The sequence below is a fragment of the Erinaceus europaeus genome, chromosome 5 (assembly GCF_950295315.1).
Source record: "Erinaceus europaeus chromosome 5, mEriEur2.1, whole genome shotgun sequence".
NCBI lineage: Eukaryota > Metazoa > Chordata > Mammalia > Eulipotyphla > Erinaceidae > Erinaceus > Erinaceus europaeus.
In genome coordinates this window covers 55,527,900-55,550,834 of record NC_080166.1, presented here as the reverse complement: position 1 = coordinate 55,550,834, position 22,935 = coordinate 55,527,900, and the positions used below count along the sequence as shown (strand labels likewise).

The 22,935-nt window shown below is 41.9% G+C and overlaps 1 protein-coding gene across 1 annotated transcript in view; it reads right to left on the bottom strand.

The window, feature by feature from the left end:
- Window positions 1-22,935, bottom strand: part of LOC103124430 (ankyrin repeat domain-containing protein 55-like) — a 142,820-nt gene that overhangs the window by 46,906 nt on the left and 72,979 nt on the right. The window contains exon 7 of the mRNA XM_007535145.2: window positions 18,528-18,656. Coding sequence (XP_007535207.1) covers window positions 18,528-18,656 — 129 coding nt within the window. The remainder of the gene's footprint in view (window positions 1-18,527; window positions 18,657-22,935) is intronic.

The following is a 22,935-nucleotide window of genomic DNA, read 5'->3' as shown; positions in this document are numbered from 1 at the left end:
GGCAGAATTCATATCTGTAGAAATATTAACTGAGCTGCTCCTCCAAATAATTTCCCAGATCTAGGGAGCTTGAAGAGCTTCAAGAAAAATGAAACTTAAGTTCACCTAGGTACATAATAATTAAAATGACAAAGGTCAAAAGCAAAGAGAGGATTTCAAAGACTGTTAGAGAAAAGCAAAGACTCACCTATAGTGGGGAATCCCATAAGACTATCAGCTTACTTTTCTCTCTCTCTCCCTCCATTTCCCTCTCCCTCTCCTCCCCCCCTCTTTTGCTCTAAGAAAAACTTAATATCATCGTTACATTTTACAGATGAGAAGTATGTCAGTTGGAGACTCAAATACTTGCTTTTTAATTTCTTTATTGGGGAATTAATGGTTTACAGCTGACAGTATAATACAGTAGTTTGTACATGCGTAACATTTCTTTTCCACATAACAATTCAACTCACCTCCTCTAGGCCCTCCTCTGCCATCATATTCCAGTACCTGGGAGCCTCTTTACATAACCATTACACTATCTACCCTCACCCTCAGCTGATTTCTTAACAGAAACTCTAAATACTAGAAATGACTGGCAGAATATATTAAATGTTTTGAGTGGAAAAAACCTTCACCCAAGAATACTAGGTTATTACTCAGGTTTGAAGGAGGAATGAAGAACTTCTCAGATAAACAACAACTAAAGGGATTCATTACTAGTGAATTAGATCTAATATAAATACTACAGGTCCTTAATAAAATGAGACTATAGAAAAGACCTTACCCATAGGAAATAGACAAAGCAAGCAAAACAAATACAGACCAGTGGAGACTATGGACAAAATACAGAATGTAGCTTAATAAAAGGCCTGGGCCCAATGCCACTGGAGGGCTTGGGGAGGGGTAGTAATGCTTTGGTGAAGGCAGAGATGGTGTAGGGCATTTTGAGAAGGGGAGAAATCATACTTTTTCACTTAGAGACTTATAAATTGTGGTCACCTCAAAAACAAATAACAGCTAGTGTCTAATATAAAAATAAGAAGATGCCAGCATTTCTACATTGAACAGATATCATAGCATTAGAGCATTTTTCATTCTTTAACTTTATATAGAAAAAGACAAAGGGAGAAAGGAAGAGACATAGGGAGAGGGGGAGATGCCCCAGTACTGCTCTCCAGTATGTGCAATGTCTCTCTATACCATGGTGCCCCCATGTAGTGCTGAGGTTCAAGCCTGTGACCCCTTTCATAGTAAGGTATGTGCCCTACCAAGTGCACTATGCCCTGGCCCCAGACTCTAGTCTTTCAGAATCCAAGCTAGAATCCAACATGAGGTGACCAGATGAGAAATGTTAACGTGTTCGCTTTATTGTATCATCATCATCATTATTATTATTACTATTAGGTCTGTGATTCATCTATGATGCTGCTTTAAAGTGTTCTGAAAACCACTGGGAATTATCAGGTCCTTGTTATTCTCATTTTACACCTCAGAAAGGGTGGGAGCTGGAGATGCTGATTCTTAGGAAACATTACTGAGAAGTGAGCTAAATTAATGTATAATAATTTTGTTACTGACAGACTGATAAAAAACAAAATTTCAGTATCCTGGGTGTCAGCATTCTTTTTTCTATGTGACCTTTCAAAGAGTTTCAGTAGGACATTTAGGACGAGTTGGTTTATTTGTTAGGAAATGTTTGTTGTAATGCTTCCTTTGCCTTCCCTTTCTTTTTGCCATCTGGACTTCACACCTGAGTTATTCCACTAATCCCAGCAGTCATTCCCCACCCCCAATTACAGATAGAAACAGAGAAGGAGAGGAGGAGGAGAAGAGAGAGAGAGGGGGAGAGAGAAGGGGGGGAGAAAGAGGCAGAGCGAGAGAGAACAACAACACTCCACCGTTTTTGAGCATGGTGTTCCAATGATGTGATCAGGGACTTGAATCCGGGTCCTTGAGAGTGGTCAAAGTGTGCACTTTACTGGTGGTTCCTCTCCTGATCCCTATACTGCTGATTCTTTCTGAAAGCAACTCCAATCTCTTTCCTTTTCTTGGAAGTAAGGGCTTCTTTGTATCACTTGCCCTATGATGATGACTATGTCAAATAGAGGGTTGGTTTCATGCCCCATGGCCCTTTAAGGGGCTGAGGGGTTTTGTGACCTGAGCACTCTGGCCCATGAGTTCAGTTAGATCTCGATATGTCCAGTTGTAAGGAAGCTGAAGGTGAAGGCCCACCCACCAGTCTATGCAGAGTGAGTGAGGGGTTGGGTTGGTCAGAAGGGAAAGGAAACCAATATCCCAATTTAGAACTTTGACCTTTTTTGTGGTTCACCTCTCTGGCTCCAACTTTTCTGGTTGGCTTGAGTCCAGAGTCAAGGGCTGACTCAATGAGGGGAGAAAGAGGCAAAAGTTATGTGTGTTGTGTGTTACATGTGTGTGTGTGTAGAAGACATACTAACCTTCAGCTATGGAATTACTTGATTTGTTAAGTGTTCTCATGCTTAGTATGGAAAACAAGTCCTTTTGTTCTGTTAATGTGTAAATAGGGTCTAGCTTCTACTTTGAGCTGTTTGGTAAGATAAAGTTCTTTGAGCTGTGCTGCCCTTGTTAAACCCAGGACTTGGGAAGCTTCTGACTGAAATGGACCCTAGCAAACAGTAACTCAACAACTATTTGCTGAGTAAATAAACTAGTAGAACAAGCCTTACAAACCATGCTAAGTGAGGTAAGCCAGTGGGAGAAGGGTGAATTCTGAGTGATGTCACTCACAGATGGGATTTAGAAACAAGGAAAGAAAGGCAAACCACAGGGTGAAACATGCACTAGCTGTGGTCTGCTGCAGCAAAGCAAAGGACTTTGGAGGTTGGGGCAGGGGATTTGGGAGGGAATTGAGAAAGGACTGGGGACAAGGTGCAAGATGGTGCAGGCGGACTTAAGTTGGGAGACAGAGAATTATGTGCATGGGACAACTGTCGTGTAAGTTATTATTTCCCTAGTCAAAAGATTTGAAAAAAGGAGAAAAAAAAATCTTAACAAACTATGGGCAAAGCCAAATGTACTACAACTTCACCTATTCTTTGTAGTCACTCTCTTTTCCTCATTGTTTCCTCTCACTCCCTGTTTTGCTTTCTTCCTGTGCTTTATTCCTTTGAGGCTCTTCCTTTCTCTTATTAACCAAGCATAGGGGGAGGTGACTTTAACATAGTTAAAAGTGTTAAGACTCACCATCCAAAACAGATCAGTGTTTACATACAGATTAATGGATTTCATAAACTTAACTTTCTCTTTGTTTACTGTGAGATTATGTAGTTTTCCTCATATCAGGCACTGGGATATAGTCACATGGCTCAGCTGGCTGTGTGGGTGTCGGGGTGCACCTGGGCCAAGGACAGTCTCTGTGTGTACTGCCTCCTCGCCCACTTGGAAACTTCAGACTAGATGAGCTATGTGGTCTCTGCCAGCCTAAGGTACTTTCTCCTTATCAGCTGGACCCTCCTGTATCTGCCATATTTAAGTCTTTTGACATCTGGAACAGCCTTTGAATGAAAGCATATTTATAGGATTCTGATGCAATTCAAAGAGCTGATCCCAAGTTTTTGACATGAGGAGAAGGAGGAGGAGGAGGAAGAGGAGGAGGGTGTCAGGTGGTGGTGCACCTGGTTAAGTACACATGATACAAAGTGCAAGGACCCAGGTTCAAGCCCTTGGTTCCCACCTGCACGAGGAAAGCTTCAGGAGTGGTGAATCAGGGCTGCAGGTGTCTCTGTCTTTTACCTTTTTTAACTTCCACGCCCCACTCAATTTCTTTGTCTCTAAACAATAATAAATAAATCAGTAACAATTAAAAAAAGAAAAGGGAGGAGGGAAAGAGGAGAAGGAGGGAGATGAGGAAGAGCAGGCTAAAAGTGAGAAAGAGGGGGGCCGGGTGGTGGCTCGCCTGGTTGAGAAAACATGTTGCAATGAACAAAGACACAGGTTCCAGCCCTTGGCCCCCACCTGCAGGGGGAAAGCTTTGCAAGTGGTGAAGCAGGGTTGCAGGAGTCTTTCTGACTCTTTCCCTCTCTGTTTCCCACTTTCTCTCGATTTCTGATAGTCTCTATCCAATAAATCAATAAAGACAATTTAAAAAAACAGAGAGAGAAAGAGGAAGGGGATAAAGGAGAGAGAGAGGAGGAAGAGGAAGAGGACTTCATGCTGCTTCAAGTCAGTTTTAGGTACTAAAGGCCTAAAGGTCTTATTCAAGTTACAAAAGCTTATGTGTATTTGAGATCTTTTTATTTTTTAAAATATTTTAATTAGAAAGAGTAGATGCAGAGGGAAAGATACTGAGAGAGAGAAAGAGACCAGAACACTGCTTGGTTCTAGCTTATGGTAGTGCTGGGGATTGAACCTGGGACCTCAGAGCCTCAGGCTTGAAAGGCTTTTATATAACCATTATGCTATCTCCCCTGCCTGGGTTTATGTGTATTTGAGTGCTTAATTTCTTAAAACATTTTTACATGTCTTATCTATTGTATAGAGATAGAGAGAAGTTGATGGAAGGAGATGTAGAGAGGGAAAGATACATACCTGCAGCACTGCTTCACAACTTGTGAAGCTTCCCCCTGCAGTTGGGGATGAGGGTTTGAGCCAGGGTTCGTGTGCACTGTAATAGCTGTGCCTAACTAGGTGCACTGCCTCTCAGCCCATTAACCATGAACAAACATAACATTAAAAAAAAAACACAGGTTCCCGGAAGATGGCGGACTGAGAAGCTGCTAGTGGCTTGAGCTCTGACTACATCTCCTGGAAACGGTAGGATTTTCTGCCTTTAGTAGGCCAGTTAATAAGGGGTCCCAACGGTGACACCAAGGAGGTGACTATAACTTAATTTGGGTTAAAAAATAGAGGAGAAAGAAAGGGAAAAAAATTTTTTTCTTTTAAATTATTATTCCCAAAGCGCACCTCCTCTCCCACCCCCCCCCATAACAAGTCCCCGGGGACCAGCTCCTAGCAGGCTCCCCTGCTGAGCTTCTTTCTTTACCAAGATTCCTGTTCCACCAGAGAGTATCATTCATTGTAAGTCTATTACCTTCTGAAACCTCTGGCCTTTTTTCTTTCTAAGAAGCCAACCAGCTGCCTCTGCACAAGCAGCTCCCCTCCCTCCCCCCCATAGCTAATTAAATAATAAAAAATAGGGAGCCGGGAGGTGGTGCAGCGGGTTAAGCACACATGGTGCAAAGCCAAGGACCGGTGTAAGGATCCTGGTTCGAGCCTCGGCTCCCCACCTGCAGGGGAATCACTTCACAGGCGGTGAAGCAGGTCTGCAGGTGTCTATCTTTCTCTCCCTCTCTCTGTCTTCCCCTCCTCTCTCCATTTCTCTCTGTCCTATCCAACAACAATGACATTAACAACAGTAATAACTACAACAACAATAAAAACGAGGGCAAAAAGGAAATTTTAAAAATTAAAAATAAATAATAAATAATAATAAATAAATAAATAAACAAAATCTTTCCTTTCACCACTTTTTATTACTGTTGTTTTTCTTATCTTTTTCTTTTTCTCTCTCTCTCTTTTTTTTCTTTTTTTTCCCTCTGTCTTGTCATCCTTTCTTCCTTAATCCTACAGCTTTCTGAATTCACTGATACACTTTTGGGAATTATTTAGGGGAAGAAATCTGACTCAGAGTGGACTCTCTCTGTGAGTATCTCTGCTCAACTTCCCTTCCTCCTTTAGCTACCCCTAGAATATACAGTGGATAGTAGATTTGCATAACTGTCTATTCCTGCTATCCCTGTCTAGTCCTGAGGGTTTTTTTTTTTCTTTCTTAACAATCAGCTGCCTCTGCTCAGGAGGCTTGAGGCAATCTGGGACAGGGTGTTTTACCCTGCTCTATTTTATTATTAATATTATATAAAGGCATATATCTTCCCTCCCCCCTTTAGGTTGATCAGAATTAACTCTTAGGGTATCTTTCATTGCTCGGGTAGTGGGCAACTTATCTATTGTGAGAAGAATTTGTCTTGTTACTCCTACTTCCTCTACAGACTCTCCTCTTCTTCCTCCTCCTAGCTAATTAAAAAAAATAAAAATAAATAAATAAATAATAAAATAATCAATTAAAAAATTTCCTTTCACTGCTCTTTAATTACAGCCCTTTCTCTTCTCTTTTCTCTTTTCTCTCTCTTGTTTATCTTTTTTCTTTTTTTTATCTTGTCATACACTTCTTCCTTCCTTCTTTGCGTTTCAGAATTTGTGATTTATTTGGGGAAGAAATCTGACTCAGAGTGGACTCTCTATGTGTGTATCTCTGCTCTAGTTCCCTTTCTCCTCTTGTTACCCCTAGAATATACAGTGAATAGTAGATTTGCATAACTGTCTATTCTTGCTATCCATTTTTTCTTTTCTATTTCTTCTTTACTTGGACTTGGTTGCTATTTTTTCACGGACTGGAGACATTGTTTGGCTAATTGGTGGTGATTAAACTGCTTCAATACTTGTTTCAGTTGCTATTGTAATTCCTGAGGTTGGTGAGTGCATTTGTCATAAAGGTATTTAGTACAGTGTTGCTTGTGCTCAAGACACAACAACTGAGGAACAACAGAGCATAAAAATAAGAAACACATAAATAAAAAAAAATGGGTAGATCAAAAACAAATAAAACTGCTACTCTAATGAAAGAAGACAAGAGCCCAGAAGAAACTACAAATCATCCAGAAGTAATCATACATAAGAAAAGTATGCAAGCAATAATAAACTTATTAATCACAGAAATGGAAACAACATTGGAGGAAAGGAATGGCAGTATTAGGGAAACAATAGTTGAGACCCCCAAGGAAAATACTGATTATCTTGAGGCAATTAGAGAACTGAAAGCTGAAATAGCTGTAATGAAGAAAGAAGCTGAGGGAAGGGAAAGCAGACTAACAGAAGCAGAAAACAGAATTAGTCAGACAGAGGATGAGTTAGAGAAAACAAAGAAAGAGGTGAAATAACTCAAAAAGAGATTGAGAGACACTGAAAACAACAGAGACATATGGGATGATCTCAAAAGAAGTAACATTTGTATAATTGGCCTGCCAGAGGAAGAAAGAGAGGAAGGGGAAGGAAATATTCTAGAGGAAATAATAGAAGAAAACTTCCCAGACCTGAATAACAGAAAGGACATCAAGATTCAAGAGGCCCAGAGAGTTCCAAACAGAATCAACCCAGACCTGAAGACACCAAGACACATCATAGTCACAATGAGAAGAAATAAGGATAAAGAAAGGATCTTAAAGGCTGCAAGAAAGAAACAAAAAGTCACATACAGGGGAAAACCCATAAGATTATCTGCAGACTTCTCCACTCAAACTCTAAAAGCCAGAAGAGAATGGCAAGATATCTATCGAGCCCTGAATGAAAAAGGGTTTCAACCAAGGATAATATATCCTGCTAGGCTTTCATTCAAACTAGATGGAGGGATCAAAACCTTCTTAGACAAACAACAGTTAAAGGAGGCAACCATCACCAAACTGGCCTTGAAAGAGGTTCTAAAAGACCTCTTATAAACAAGAACATCACTATAGTACTTGCAATATATCAGAGCAAACAAAAATTTTTTTTGAACAATGGCACTACAATACATTAAATCCATAATATCAATAAATGTCAATGGCTTAAACTCAACCATCAAAAGACACAGAGTGGGGGGATGGATCAGAAAACATAACCTAACCATATGCTGCTAGCAAGAATCCCATATGTCACAACAAGATAAACACAGACTTAAAGTGAAAGGATGGAAAACTATCATACAGGCTAACAAACCACAAAAAAGGACAGGTACAGCTATTCTAATCTCAGACAAAATAGATTTTAAATTAAATAAAGTAATAAAAGATAGGCAAGGATATTACATAATTATTAGAGGATCAATCAGCCAAGAAGACTTAACAATCATTAACGTCTATGCACCCAATGAGAGACCATCTAAATACGTCAAGCACTTACTGAAAGAATTTCAAAAATACATCAATAGTAATACAGTAATTGTGGGAGACTTCAAGACCCCACTCTCACACTTAGTCAGATCAACAATGCAGGGAACCATCAAAGATACAAGAGAATTGAATGAAGAGATTGACAGACTAGACCTCTTGGACATTTTCAGACTCCTTCACCCCAAAAAACTGGAATACACCTTCTTTTCAAATCCACATAACACATACTCAAGGATAGACCACATGTTAGGCCACAAAGACAGCATCAATAAATTCAAGAGCATTGAAATCATCCCAAGTATCTTCTCAGACCACAGTGGAGTAAAACTAACATTTAACAACAAACGGAAAATTATTAAAAGTCACAGAATTTGGAAACTAAACAACATACTCCTTAAGAAACACTGGGTCAGAGACTCACTCAAGCAGGAAATTCAAATGTTCCTGGAAACTAATGAAAATGAAGACACAACCTATCAAAATATTTGGGACACAGCTAAAGCTGTACTGAGAGGGAAACTTATAGCCATACAATCACATATTAAAGACCAAGAAGAAGCTCAAATGCACGACCTTACTGCACACCTCAAGGACTTAGAGGAAGAGGAACAAAGGAACCCTAAAGCAACCAGAAGGACAGAAATCACTAAAATTAGAGCAGAAATAAACAACATCGAAAATAAAAGAACCATATAAAAGATCAATGAAGCCAAATGTTGATTCTTTGAAAGATTAAACAAAATTGACACCCCCCTAGCCAGACTCACCAAACAAAAAAGAGAGAATATTCAAATTAATAGAATTGTAAACGATGGAGGAGATATCACAACTGACACCACAGAAATCCAGAGAATCACTCAAAACTTCTATGAAGAATTATATGCCACCAAGCTAGAGAATCTGGAAGAAATGGAACAATTCCTAGAAGCATATGCCCTTCCAAAACTGATCCAAGAAGAACTAAAAAATCTAAATGCACCAATCACAGACAAAGAAATTGAAACCGTTATTAAGAATCTCCCCCATCAGGTGCCGCAAAGCACAAAGACCGGCATAAGGATCCCAGTTCGAACCCCGGCTTGAACCCGGCTCCCCACCTGCAGGGGAGTCACTTCACAAGCTGTGAAGCAGGTCTGCAGGTGTCTATCTTTCTCTCCTCCTCTCCGTCTTCCCCTCCCTCTCTCCATTTCTCTCTGTCCTAACCAACAACGACAACAACAATAATAACTACAACAATAAAACAACAAGGGAAACAAAAGGGAATAAATAAATAAAATAAATATTTAAAAAAAAGAATCTCCCCAACAACAAAAGTCCTGGACCAGATGGCTTCACAAACGAATTCTACAAAACTTTCAGGAAACAGTTAGTACCCATACTTCTTAAGCTTTTCCATAAGATTGAAGAAACAGGAATACTCCCTTCCACCTTCTATGAAGCCAATATCACCCTGATACCAAAAGCTGATAGGGACAGAACAAAAAAGGAAAACTACAGACCGATATCTCTGATGAACATAGATACCAAAATATTAAACAAGATCTTGGCCAACGGGATACAGCAGCATATCAAAAAGATTGTTCATCACGATCAAGTGGGATTCATCCCAGGAATGCAAGGCTGGTTCAACATCCATAAGTTAATCAATGTCATTCACCACATCAATAAAAGCAAAGCCAAAAACCACATGATTATCTCAATAGATGCAGAGAAAGTCTTTGACAAAATCCAACACCCATTCATGCTCAAAACTCTACAAAAAATGGCAATAGATGGGAAATTCCTCAAGATAGTGGAGTCTATATATAGCAAACCTACAGCCAACATCATACTCAATGGACAGAAGCTGAAAGCATTCCCCCTCAGATCGGGGACTAGACAGGGCTGTCCACTGTCACCGTTACTCTTCAACATAGTATTGGAAGTTCTTGCCATAGCAATCAGGCAAGAGAAAGAAATCAAAGGAATACAGATTGGAAAGGAAGAAGTCAAGCTCTCACTATTTGCAGATGATATGATAGTATACAGAGAAAAACCTAAAGAATCCAGCAGAAAACTACTGGAAGTTATTAGGCAATATAGCAAGGTATCAGGCTACAAAATCAATGTACAAAAATAAGTGGCATTTCTTTATGCAAACACTAAATCTGAAGAAGAAGACATCCAGAAATCACTCCCATTTACTGTTTCAGCAAAATCAATCAAATACCTAGGAATAAAGTTGACCAAAGAAGTGAAAGACTTGTATACTGAAAACTATGAGTCGCTACGCAAGGAAATAGAAACTGATACCAAGAAATGGAAAGATATCCCATGCTTATGGATTGGAAGAATTAATATCATCAAAATGAATATTCTCCACAGAGCCATATACAAATTTAATGCAATACCTATCAAAGTTCCACCAAGCTTCTTTAAGAGAATAGAACAAACACTACAGTCATTTATATGGAACCTGAAAACACCTAGAATTGCCAAAACCATCTTGAAAAGAAACAGAAATGGAGGCATCACACTCCCAGACCTTAAACTATATTATATATCCATCATCATCAAAACAGCATGGTACTGGAACAAAAATAGGCACACAGACCAGTGGAACAGAATTGAAAGCCCAGAAATAAATCTGCACACCTATGGACATCTAATATTTGATAAGGGGGCCCAAAGGATTAAATAGAAGAAGGAGGCTCTCTTCAATAAATGGTGCTGGGAAAACTGGGTTGTAACATGCAGAAGAATGAAATTGAACAACTTTATCTCACCAGAAACAAAAATCAACTCCAAATGGATCAAAGACCTGGATGTCAGGCCAGAAAAAATCCTTTATTTCTTAAATATTTATTCCCTTTGTTGTCCTTGTTGTTTTATTGTTGTAGTTATTATTGTTGTCATCATTGTTGGATAGGACAGAGAGAAATGGAGAGAGTAAGGGAAGACAGAGGGGCAGAGAAAGGCAGACACCTGCAGACCTGCTTCACCACTTGTGAAGCGACTCCCCTGTATGTGTGAGCTGGGGTCTTGAACTGGGATCCTTACTCCAGTCCTTGAACTCTGCGCTACCTGCGCTGAAACTGTTGCACTACCGCCTGACTCCAGATACTTAGCTTTCTTTTTTTTTTTTTTTTTTTTTTGCCTCTAGGGTTATTGCTGGGGCTCGGTGACTGCACTATGAATCCACTGTTCCTGGAAGCTATTTTTTCCCTTTTGTTGCCCTTGTTGTGGTTATTATTATTGTTGTTATTGTTAGATAGGACAGAGAAATGGAGAGAGGAGGGGAAGATAGAGAGATATCATAGATAGGGTTAGGGTTAGAGAGGGGGAGAGAAAGAAAGACACCTGCAGACCTGCTTCACTGCTTGTGAAGCAACCCCCCTGTAGGTGGGGAAGCCGGGTGCTGAAACCAGGATCCTTGTACTGGTCCTTGCGCTTTGTGCCATGTGCATTTAACCCGCTGCCCTACTGCCCAACTCCGGATACTTAACGTTCATACAGGAAGTCAGGTGCCCTGATGATGCTTCCAGTTACAGAGCATGTTACACATCACTGCCTCGTGCATGGACTCTTTCAGACCCCAAAGAGACACAGACAGTTAAAGCAAGAGGTATTGGTGACTGTTCCCTGATCAAATCCAGGTCTGTCAACACACACTGAGATCTTCTGAGTCCTGTCTATATGTTCTTTTGATCTTTGCCACATTTCCTCTTTGAAGAAAGAACAGAAATTTCTACCCCGAAGGAAAAGCCCCACTCAGAAGGTCTGGAGTGGTGTCTGAACACCTTTTGGTCCACAAGCGATGCTGTTGATTCCAGGGCTAGAGTAGTGAGTCTAGGCTGATTTCCCAATCTCTCTCTTTCTCCCTCTCTCACCTTCCCTTCCTTCTTTCCTTCCTTTTCCCACTCCCTCCCTCCATTTTCCCCCTCCTCTTCTCTCTCTTTCTTCTCTTTCTCTCACTCCTCCCCTCTCTCTCCCAGAGCCTTGCTCAGCTCTGGCTTATAGTGATGCTGGGAATTGATCCTGGGACTTGCCTCAGTGCTGAAGGTTTTTTCCATAACTATTTTGCTATCTCCCTAGCCCCAGAGCAGTGGTTCCATTGGGGGTTGGGTGGAAGAAAGAGGAGCAGAGTAGACATGCTGGTCAGAACTCCTGGGAAATATGCACACACCTAAGCCCATATAGAACTAAGAAATCAGAAAGCAGGGAAGAGGAGGCTGAAGAGGAGAGAAAAAAAAAAAGCTTGGTTCTAACTCCTCTCATTTCAGCTGAGAGCCCCACACATGGGGCATTTGGTGGTGAACCAGCCAGATTGCATTGGGTCACCAATGGCTGGTTCCCCCCCACACACACAGGCCAAGACTGGGGTGTGAGGGGTCAGGGAAGATGAACAGATACTGAAAGTATGTAGGTAAGGTGTTAAAAACAAAAACAACAAAACAAATAAACAACTCTGATTACTCGCTTTGTTCAAGAATGTTCCTGCTTTAGAGTAACTAAGGCCTAGGCTAGAGGAATACAAACAGCAATTTTCAAAATGCCTGTACTTCCCTCCTGCACAGGTACCTGAAAGTGCCAGGTGCCCATCTCTGCTGTGAGCGGCTGATGGAAACATCAGAGTGAAACTACCTTCAGGTCTGAGAAAAACACTTCCCCCAGGGCTCCTGGCACCAGTGCAGCAAAAGTGCCCTTAATGGGCTGGTGACAATAAATGGTGGAGACGTCCCTGCTTATTAGGCACCAGAAGACAGAAGGCGAGTGAGTGGATTGTTCTATCCTGAAGGGTGGAATAACCAACACCTACTTGTTCTCCTTGACAGCAGAAAGCAGTTGAATACCCTCTTGCTGGGATTGTTGCTCCAAATTATTCTCAGGTTGGCCCTCTTTAGACGATAGATTTCTGGAGGGCTATCCTGAGTGCTCCCATCTGGCATACAGATGCCGACTTCCACTTCTCACAGTGAGGTAGGGTCAGCAGCCATGATTTCCATTGCTCAGTACAAAGTACAGGGTCACCTAGGCTATCGTGCTTTGGAAGATTTGAAAGGAAGATGAGAGTGATGTTCTAGACACTCTGAAGGGAGTTTTATTTCTCTTTTCTTCTTTAAACTTTATTTTAAAGTTTTTTTAATTATATTTATTTATTGGATAGAGATAGCCAGAAATCCAGAAGGAAGGGGGAGATAGGGAGGGAGAGAGACCAAGAGACACCTGCAACACTGCTTCACCACTTACAAAGCTTTCCCCCTGCAAGTGGGGACTGGGGGGGCTTGAACTTGGGTCCTCATGCACGTTAGCAAGTGCACTCAACCAGGTGCGCCACCGCTCAGCCCCTGAAGGAGTTTTTCAAGTAAAGCTGTGAAGGTTTACCCTGATACAATGAGAACCAGTAGTAGGCACCGAGTTGTAGAGAGAAGAGCATGTTTGGATCTCTCTGTTGTATAGCTAAAATATACTCTATTATTTTCTATAGTCACAGGGGATTAGGGACTCCCCTCCATGCATTTTCTTCTAAACAGCTGGTACAGTCAAATCCTCCAAGGGACAGGTTTGCTCTTGCTTCATTAGACATGAAGGGATAGAAAGAAAGCAGAATGAAAGTACTCCAGCATGTTGGTTATCTACTCTCCCCTACATACAGATGCTTTAAAAATTCTGCCTTTGTGGGGGTCGGGCGGTGGTGCAGTGGGTAAAGCGCATGTGGTGCAAAGCGCAGGGACCGGCATAAGGATCCCGGTTCGAGCCCCCGGCTCCCCACCTGTAGGGGAGTCGCTTCACAGGTGGTGAAGCAGGTCTGCAGGTGTCTATCTTTCTCTCCCCTTCTCTGTCTTCCCCTCCTCTCTCCATTTCTCTCTGTCCTATCCAACAACGAATTGCGTCAACAAGGGCAATAATAATAACCACAACGAAGCTACAACAAGGGCAACAAAAGGGGGAAAAAAATGGCCTCCAGGAGCGGTGGATTCATGGTGCAGGCACCAAGCCCAGCAATAACCCTGGAGGAGGAAAAAAAAAAATTCTGCCTTGGGGTTATCACTAGTGCTTGGTGCCTAAATGAAAACTCCACTGCTTCCAGTGACCAATTTTTCCGTTTATAAAAAGTCATGATAGAGACAGAGAGAAATAGGTGATGGTGAGCAGGTGAGGGAGAAGGAAAGGACCTGAAGCCTGTCCCACTGCCTGGGGAGCTTCGCTAGTGCAGGTGGGGGCTGGGAGCTCAAACCCAAGTCCTTGCATGTGGTGACTTCTGTGCTTTAATGGTTAGCCACCACCCACCACCCAGTCCCAAGAGTCCTTCCTTCCTTCCTTCCTTCCTTCCTTCCTTCCTTCCTTCCTTCCTTCCTTCCTTTCGTTCTTTCTCTTTCTTTTTTAATTTATTGATTGGATAGAGACAGGAGAAACTGAGATGGAAGGGGGAGATAGAGCGGGGGAGAGAACCTCTTTGGGCAGAACTATGGTGACTTGATCACAGAAAGTTGTTTCTACCTCAGAAAACAAGTTTATAATCACTCAACAAATTTCATCAGAGAACAGATGACATTTCAACCCACTTTCAAATAGTGATGCTCCTTCCTACCTCAGAAATGAATGAATGTATGGACAGCAGGAACAGGAAAGGAAGAAAAGAAAGACACAAACGGTACTAAGGCACCACATTGCTTGCCACATGCCATGTTTATAATCACTTCAAATCCATGCTGCATATTTAAAGGGCCCGTGTGGCTTTAAAGGAGCTCTGGGCTGTCACTTAGAGCTGTAGAAGCCACAGACTCCAAGCAAACTCCAGGGAATTGTTCAGAGGAACTAGGGAACAGAACACAGCATCCCGGTGACATCAGGGATGCCTATCAAACTCTAAGATGTCCCAGATGCCACCAGGTCCCAGACCCTGGTGGTTGGGGTCAGACTGCCCTTCAGGTAAGAAAAATGACTTGGACCTTATAGCAGAGTTCCTACTTTCAGGAATTAGTCTGGGAAGAAAAGAAGGTGTGGAATATTCCTTACACCCCCCCCCCCCCCCCGTGTAAGGGATATCAGGTGCCATGATACTATGTCACCTCAAAGGTCCTCTCCTCATTAGCCAACAATTTGTTCTGCTTTATATCTTAACTTATTTTCAGCCACCAGATTCCAGATGCTACCATGATGCCAACAGGCCTTCCCTAGGCAGACAGCCCCACTAATGTGTCCTGGAGCCCCACTCCCCAGAGCCCCACCCCACTAGGGAAAGAGACAGCCTGGGAGTATGGATCGACCTGCCAGTGGCCATGTTCAGCGGGGAAGCAATTACAGAAGCCAGACCTTCCATCTTCTGCATTCCACAATGACCTTGGACCCATACTCCCAGAAGGATAAGGAACAGGAAAGCTATCAGGGGAGGGGATGGGATATGGAGTTCTGGTGGTGGGAGCTATGTGAGGTTGTGCTCCTCTTATCCTATGGTCTTGTCAGTGTTTCCATTTTATAAATAAAAATTAAGTAATAATAATAATAATAATTCCTCTCCTCACTCAACTCATAAAAAAAGCAGAACCCAGCACCACCTGTGGGCAACAACAGAAACCAAAACAAGTGGGCAAACTAAATAAAACTAAACCAAAACTAGGCAAACACTGGTTCTGCAAAAGCAAGCGGAAGCAAGACACTTAATGATGTTAATCCAGGAGAGCTATCTGAGAAAGAGTTTAAGGAATACACTGTCAGGAAAGCTGAAGAAATCTGAAGCTCTCAGTTTAGTATAGAGAAATGAGTTAAAAAAAAAAAGAGATGTATGACTTGAAAGATTCGCTTGATAGGAAAATGAGAAGACAGAGTTACAGGGTATGAAGGACACTTGGAGCATTCAAGTCTCAAATCCTAAGTGAAGGCAGTAGACTTACCCATGCTGAAGAGAGCACATCAGAAATAGAAGACAAACTGCCCACAGTCTTTGACTTCAAATAGAAGGAGAAAAAAATATTTAGGAATAATGAAACAGCTTTTTGGGTAAGTAAAGACTCCATTAAAAAAATCATAATTATAGGGGCCTCAGAAAGAGAGGAGAGAAAGTTGGGAATAGAAACCATATTCAATGAAGTAATAAGGATGTGAGGGCGAACTGGCTGCTGCATCTGTCACCCCATTGATCGCCAGGGTTGATTCGGTTGATCTGGTTGGCTAGGCAGGTGTCCCCTTCCTCCCTCACTTCTCAATGTGCGTCCCTCCCAAAGCTGCATGCTCTGTGGAAGAGGACAGCCTTCCCGGAATAGAGACGGATCGGTCTTCGGTCAAGGGTATACGCGTAGCTGTGCTTCCCTGCTAGAATCTCCAAACAAGCTCTCAAAGAAATAATAGAAAAATTTCCAACTCTGGGATGTGGTCAGGATATAGATATTCAGGAAGCAAAGAGAACTCCCAAATTTTTAGACCCAAATAGACCATACCAAAACACATCACTGTGAAACAATCAAACATCAACGACAAGAAAAAAGAAAAAATCAAGCTGCCAGGGAAAAGAAGAAAGTGATTTATAAAAGTGGTATAGCTAGACTTGCAACAGATTTTTCTACAGGAACCATGGAGGACAGGAGAATGGAATGGTCTGTTCAAGGTTTTTGTTTTTTAAAAAAAATTTCTTTCTTTCAAATTTGTTACTGGTTAGAGACAGAGAGATATTGAGAGAGAAGGGGGAGATAGAGAGGAAGAGAGACACCTACAGACCCGCTTTACCGACTGTGAGGCCACTTCCCTGCAGGTGGGGAGCCGGGGGTTTGAACCGAGATCCTAACTGGTCCTTGCGCTTTGCACCACATGTGCTTAACCCACTGCGCTACCTTCCGACTCTCCTGTTCAAGGTTTTAAAAGACAGTAACTGCCAGCCACACATATTTCATCCTGCAAGACTATCACTCAAATATGAAGGAGCAATCAAAACAGTATAGGAGTACTGCAAAGGAGTTTGCAGTTCCCAGACCTGACTTGCAAGGGTTACTGAAAGGAGTGCTACACAGAGGAAAAAGGAATGCTTAACTCTCAACACAGTAATACACAGTAAGGCAGACCCAGAAACACATGGCATAAAAATATGAGACATACCATGATGCCAACCTGATTTCCCTGGGCAGCAGACCCCACCAATGTGTGTTGGAGCCCAGCCTCCCCAGAGCCCCACCCCACTAGGGAAAGACAGAAACAGGCTGGGAGTATGGATCAACCTGCCAATGCCCATGTTCAGCGGGGAAGCAATTACGGAAGCCAGACCTTCCATCTTCTGCATCCCATAATGACCTTGGGTCCATACTCCCAGAGGGATAAAGAAAAGTAAAGCTTTCAAGGGAGGGGATGGGATAATGGAGCTCTGGGAATGGGCACTGTGTGTAAATGTGCCCCTCTTATCCTGTAGTCTTGTAAATATTTCCATTTTATAAATAAAAATTTATAAAATATGAGACAATTTTAAAGCATGAAAGGAGGAAGAAATGGGTAGGAAATACCAGAGGGAGTCAGGAGGCGCTCTGGATTAAGCACACATAGTAGGAAGTGCAAGAACCTGCACAAGGATCCTGGTTTGAGCCCTTGGCTCCCCACCTGCAGGGGGGGTCACTTCACAAGCTGTGAATCAGGTCTGCAGGTGTCTCTCTGTCTCTCTTTCTCTCTATACCCACCTCCTCTCTCAATTTCTCTCTGTTCTATCCAATAAAAATGAAAAATAGCTGCCAGGAGCAGTGGATTTATAGTGCTGGCACTGAGCCCCAATGATAATCTTGGAGGCAAGAAAGAAAGAGAGAAAGAAACAAAGGAAGAAACAAAGAAAATGTACAAGAAAGAATAGTGAGACAAAGTTTCAGAGAGACTCTCTGAGATTACTTATATATAAATTATATGTATAATACTTTTATGTAGAACACATTTACACACTGTACTCCAGGTCTTCTTAATTGATGTCATTTTTTCCCTAGTAATTTTTAATATTTCTTAACAACTTTTTTGTTTTGTTTTTCTTATTATTTTCATATATAATATTATCTTGAGGTTCTTTAATTTGGTGTTTGAGTTCAAGTACTCTTATTACTATAGTTTATATCTGTTACTGAATGACCTGCATTTCTTTGAAAGACGTCTACTATATGGTTTCACTCATATGTGCAATATAAACAACTGAAATACATGAGCTCATTTCTAAAAGAAAAAGAGAGAAGGAGAGAGAAAGAGACATATCTGAAGCACTGCTTCACCACTCATGAAGATTCCCCCCCTGCAGGTGGGGACTGGGGGCTTGAACCCGGGTCCTTGTGCATTGTTAATATGTGCACTCAACCAGGTATGCCACCACCCAACCCCTATTCTATTTATTCTTAATGATAATGAGATTAAGTAAGATAGAAATAGATGATAGATAGGTAGATAGATAGATAGATAGATAGATAGATAGATAGATAGGCAGACAGACAGATACTCACCCCAGAGGACCAGAGAACTAATCAACTCTGCTGGGGATTAAACCTGGGACCTCAGAGTCTCAGGCATGAAAGTCCCTTTTGCATAACCATTATATTACCTCCCTAGTGCCCCCAAAAGCTTTATATCATTGAAACATGAGACAATCCTCACCTGGACTGCCCAGTGGAGAGCAGTTTTAAAATCTTTATCCACCAGGGTAGGGTCTGCCCCCTTCTTCAGCAGCAACTGGGTGTGTTGAGCCTGGTTGTGGAAAGCAGCCCAGTGGAGTGGTGTCATCCCCTATAAAACCACAGTCATAGAGGCAGAGATGAGAACAGGTTGCCAGGCAGGCAAAAAGAACTCAGGTTGACCTCTTTAGGGCATCACTAGATAGGCTGGTTCCTGCCTGTCACTTCACTCATTCCTTAGCCTTTCAATCAACAGATATTTACTGAGATATGGCTACTAAGATAAGTCTTGCCTTCATGGAAATTGTCTTGTTACAGAGGAAGACAAACAATAAATGTGTGCAAGCAAACCAAATAGTTTCTCAGCTTGCTGAAGGGCATAAAGACTCCGCACAGGGTTATGAATAAAGTGGCCTCAAAGGTAGACTCTCCTACATGGGCCTTCATGAAATGGCTGCAAGAGAACAGCAAGGTACCAGTGACATGAAAGCAGGACACTGCCACTTATTGCCCTGTCCTGTGACTAGAACAGAAACTAGATGAATTACTGTCGAGTAACTGGGAGACTAGAAGGGTGACAAGAGCTTAGAGGGGGAAGCAAAGACCAATCTTGAGAATGAGGAAGGAACAGACAGTGAAGAGTTTGAAAGAGATAGTACCATGATCCAGACTTCTGCTGCTCAGCAATGATCACTGGGGCAACTTGGAGAATGTATCTGAATGAATTGAGTTGGTGAATTCCCATTTTTTTCAGAGCTTAAGGTTACATATTATAAGCATCATTTAATAGTAAAATGAACTTATGTGGGGCAAATGTCATCAAAAAGAATCAGTATGACTTGGAGAAATGTTATAAACTATGGCCTCTTGTCATTGCCTACCACTCACGACTCCAAGATATATCTAAAGTAACTCTAGATTAGAAGTCTTGTTTTTTTTTAATATTTTATTTATTTTGTTTTTGAGTGAAATGCAGACAGAGACACAGAGGGAAACACCAGAGCACTGCTCAGGCCTGACTTATAGTGGTGCGGGGGACTGAACCTGGGACTTAGGAGCCTAAGGCATGAGAGTCTGCTTGCATAACCATTATGCTGTCTCCTCTGCCCAGATTGGAAGTCTTGTAAGGAATGGTGTGTGTGTTTTGTGTGTGTGTGTGTGCGTGTGTGTGTGTGTGTATGTCTGTATGTGTGTGTGTATGTCTCTGTGTGTATATGTGTTGTGTGTGTATGTGTTGTGTGTCTGTATGTTGTGTGTGTGTGTGCTTGTATGTATGTGTCCATGTGTGTGTGTTTCACCAGAGCACTATTCATCTCTGATTTATGGTAGTACAGGAATTGAACCTAGGACTTTCAGTTCTCAGATATGAAAATATTATCTCTCTGAATGGCCAGGCACGGGCATCTTTAAAACTTCTCTTTTTGTGGTGAACTGTCCAAATAACAAAGTTAGGAATCACAGAACTGGGTGGTGGCTCACCCAGTGTATCTAGTGAGGACCTGGGTTCAAATCCCTTGCCACCATAGGGGAGTTCCTGCAAGCAGGGTTGGCGGGTGTGTGTGTGTGTGTGTGTGTGTTTCAAAATTCAAAATTGGTGGAACAGTGTGGTGATGTTTTCCTTCTCTCTTTCTTTCTTCCCCTCTCCCCTTCTTTGTCAATGTTTCTCATGTTCTGTCAAAAGAAAAAACATAAAAAGGCTTCCAGGAGCAGTGTAGTCATGCAGACACCAAGCCCCAGTGATAATGCTAGTGGAGAACAAAACAAGACAAGACAAAACAAAAGAAAATATTTAAAACTGAGGTCACTATCTTGTCCTTCTCTGTTCCATCCAGGAAGAGCTCCATAGAGGAGATGGGTCTCAGTCTGATATGAGCACAGAGCTGATAATAACCCAGTGCTCATTTTTATTGACTGAGACACTTTCATGAGTTCTTTCACATGTAACATCACTAGTTCCTCCAAACTTACTTTTGTATTAAGTATTGTGGTGAAGTCCCCACTTCCCTCTCTTCAAGGCCCTTCAGTCTACATTTTCCAGCCTCCCTGCAGATAAGGATGCCCATGAGACTGGGTCCTGACTATTGCGTTGCAGACTGAACAAAACCCACGTGGTCTTCCACACCTTCTGTCTTTCCTCATCTAAATGCAGAGGAGGACAAGGCTCGAGAATGTGTCGCTACTTTTTTGTCCAGGAACCTGGTTGATGAACAAAAATATATGAGAAGAGGAAATAACCTTTTATTGTGTCAAGTCTCGGGGATTTCAATTGTTTGCTATAGTGATTAGCCCGCTCAGACAGGTGCCACCATCCTTCTGTTTTTATCGAAGAGGAAACCAATCTCTAGAGAAGTTCCCATGTGTGTAAGCACGGAACTGAATCTAGGGTTTGAGGTTCATGGGGTGAGTGGTGGGATTCAAATGCTAAGTCCCTTCAGCTAGTTCCATATTTCAATTCACTCTAGAGCCTGCTTTCAAGTTTCAAATATAATAGAACGCTAAGTTTCCAGAGATACTCTTGAAGATATTTCAAAGAAATTGGTTCCATATGGAGAAGAATGTTGGTTCTTATTTCTCCTGCAGAAATTTTACTTGGGGTTCTGAACAGGTTAGATGCCTTTTAGTGGGTTGCTTTTATTGTTAGTGTGGTCCACTAGAACGAGAAATCTGTATGGAGTCAGATTCTTTTTATTATAGTTTTATTTTATTTTTTTTTTATCAGAACACTGCTTAGCTCTGGCTTGTGGCGGTGCAGGGGGTTGAACCTGGGACATCAGATCTTAAGGCATATGAGTCTATTTGCACAGCCATTATGCTAACTACCCTGCCCTTGTTCTAGGCCAATTCCCCTCTCCCAGTGCTCAGTCTCACTGATTCCCAGAGTCAGCAGTTTGATAATGAATTATGTTAGGATCCAGGGTTAAAGACATCAAAGACGATTCTGAAGACAGGAGTATAAACTTTTTGAAGTCAATGGGCAATGAGATCTGTTTGCCCACCTGGAAACTAGAACATTACCAATGCTAAGTAAATATTTTTTTTATAAAAAAATTATCTTTATTTATTGGATAGACACAGCCAGAAATTGAGAAGGAAGGGGGAGATGGAGAGGGAGAGAGACAGAGAGAAACCTGCAGCCCTGCTTTACCACTTATGAAGCTTTCCTCTTGCAGGTAGGGACTGGAGGCTCTAACCTGGGTCCTTGCACAATGTAACATGTGCGCTCAACCAGGTGCACCACCACCTGGCCCCAACTAAATATTTCTTAAATAAATAAATAACTCCTCACTGTCCTCAACTGAATTGTCTTCTTTTGTAAAATCTGGCTTCTCTTTTACATGAGGAAAAAAAGGCAGAGCAGATTATCCCTTTATGGGTAGTGAACCAGTTGTCTGATAAGATCACCCCAAGCAACTTGTCAGCTGAAACCTGCTAGCATCTGTGATGACTGCTCCAAATGAGGTCGGTGGACAACCACTAGACATGCAGAGATATAATTAATTACTGGTGTGAAAATGTGGTTGTGAATTAAATTGTGGTTTTGCTATGTTAACCCTTGTCTCCTAAATACAGTTTCTTGCTTTCATAAAATATTGTCTTAAAACAATAGCCTCCTCCTTGCTACCCTTCTCCCTCTCCCCCACCCCCAACTCAACTCTTGCATATTTTGGTGAAACACTGGGGAAGGGAGAAGCACTGTTAAGTCTCCATCTATCTACCTGGTGCCAAAAGCTTTTTATTTGTTACCTCATTAACTCTACAGTCCCAGGGGGTAGGTTTTCTAGGCATATTTTTAAAAATATTTTTAATTGGGGAATTAATGTTTTACATTCAACAGTAAGTACAATAGTTTGTACATGCATAACATTCCCCAGTTTACCATATAACAATACACCCCCCACTAGGTCCTCTCTAGGCATATTTTAGAGAGGGAATTGAAACAGAGACAGGTTAAGTCATTTGCCTGTGGCCATTGGCTGGGTATGGTGCAGAGCTGGGATTCAAATATTTGTCTCTCTAATTCAGCAGCAAAATGCTTTCTACACTTCATACTGAGAGACTTCCACTCTTAGAAATGATCTTAGAAGCTACAAGATTCCTTTTTAAATGATTTTAGTTGTATTCAGGATCTTTTCACTTTCTCAACTGGAGATTCTTTTCTAACATAAAGATTGTCATCTATATTGTTTCCTTTCCCTCTCCTCTCCTCTCCTCTCCTCTCCTCTCCTCTCCTCTCCTCTCCTCTCCTCTCCTCTCCTCTCCTCTCCCTTCCCCTCCCCTCCCCTCTCCTCCCCTCCCTTCATCTCCTCTCCTCTCCCTTTCCCTCCCCTCCCCTCTCCTCCCTTCCCCTCCCCTCCTTTCCCTTCTCCTCCCCTCCCCTCCTTTCATCTCCT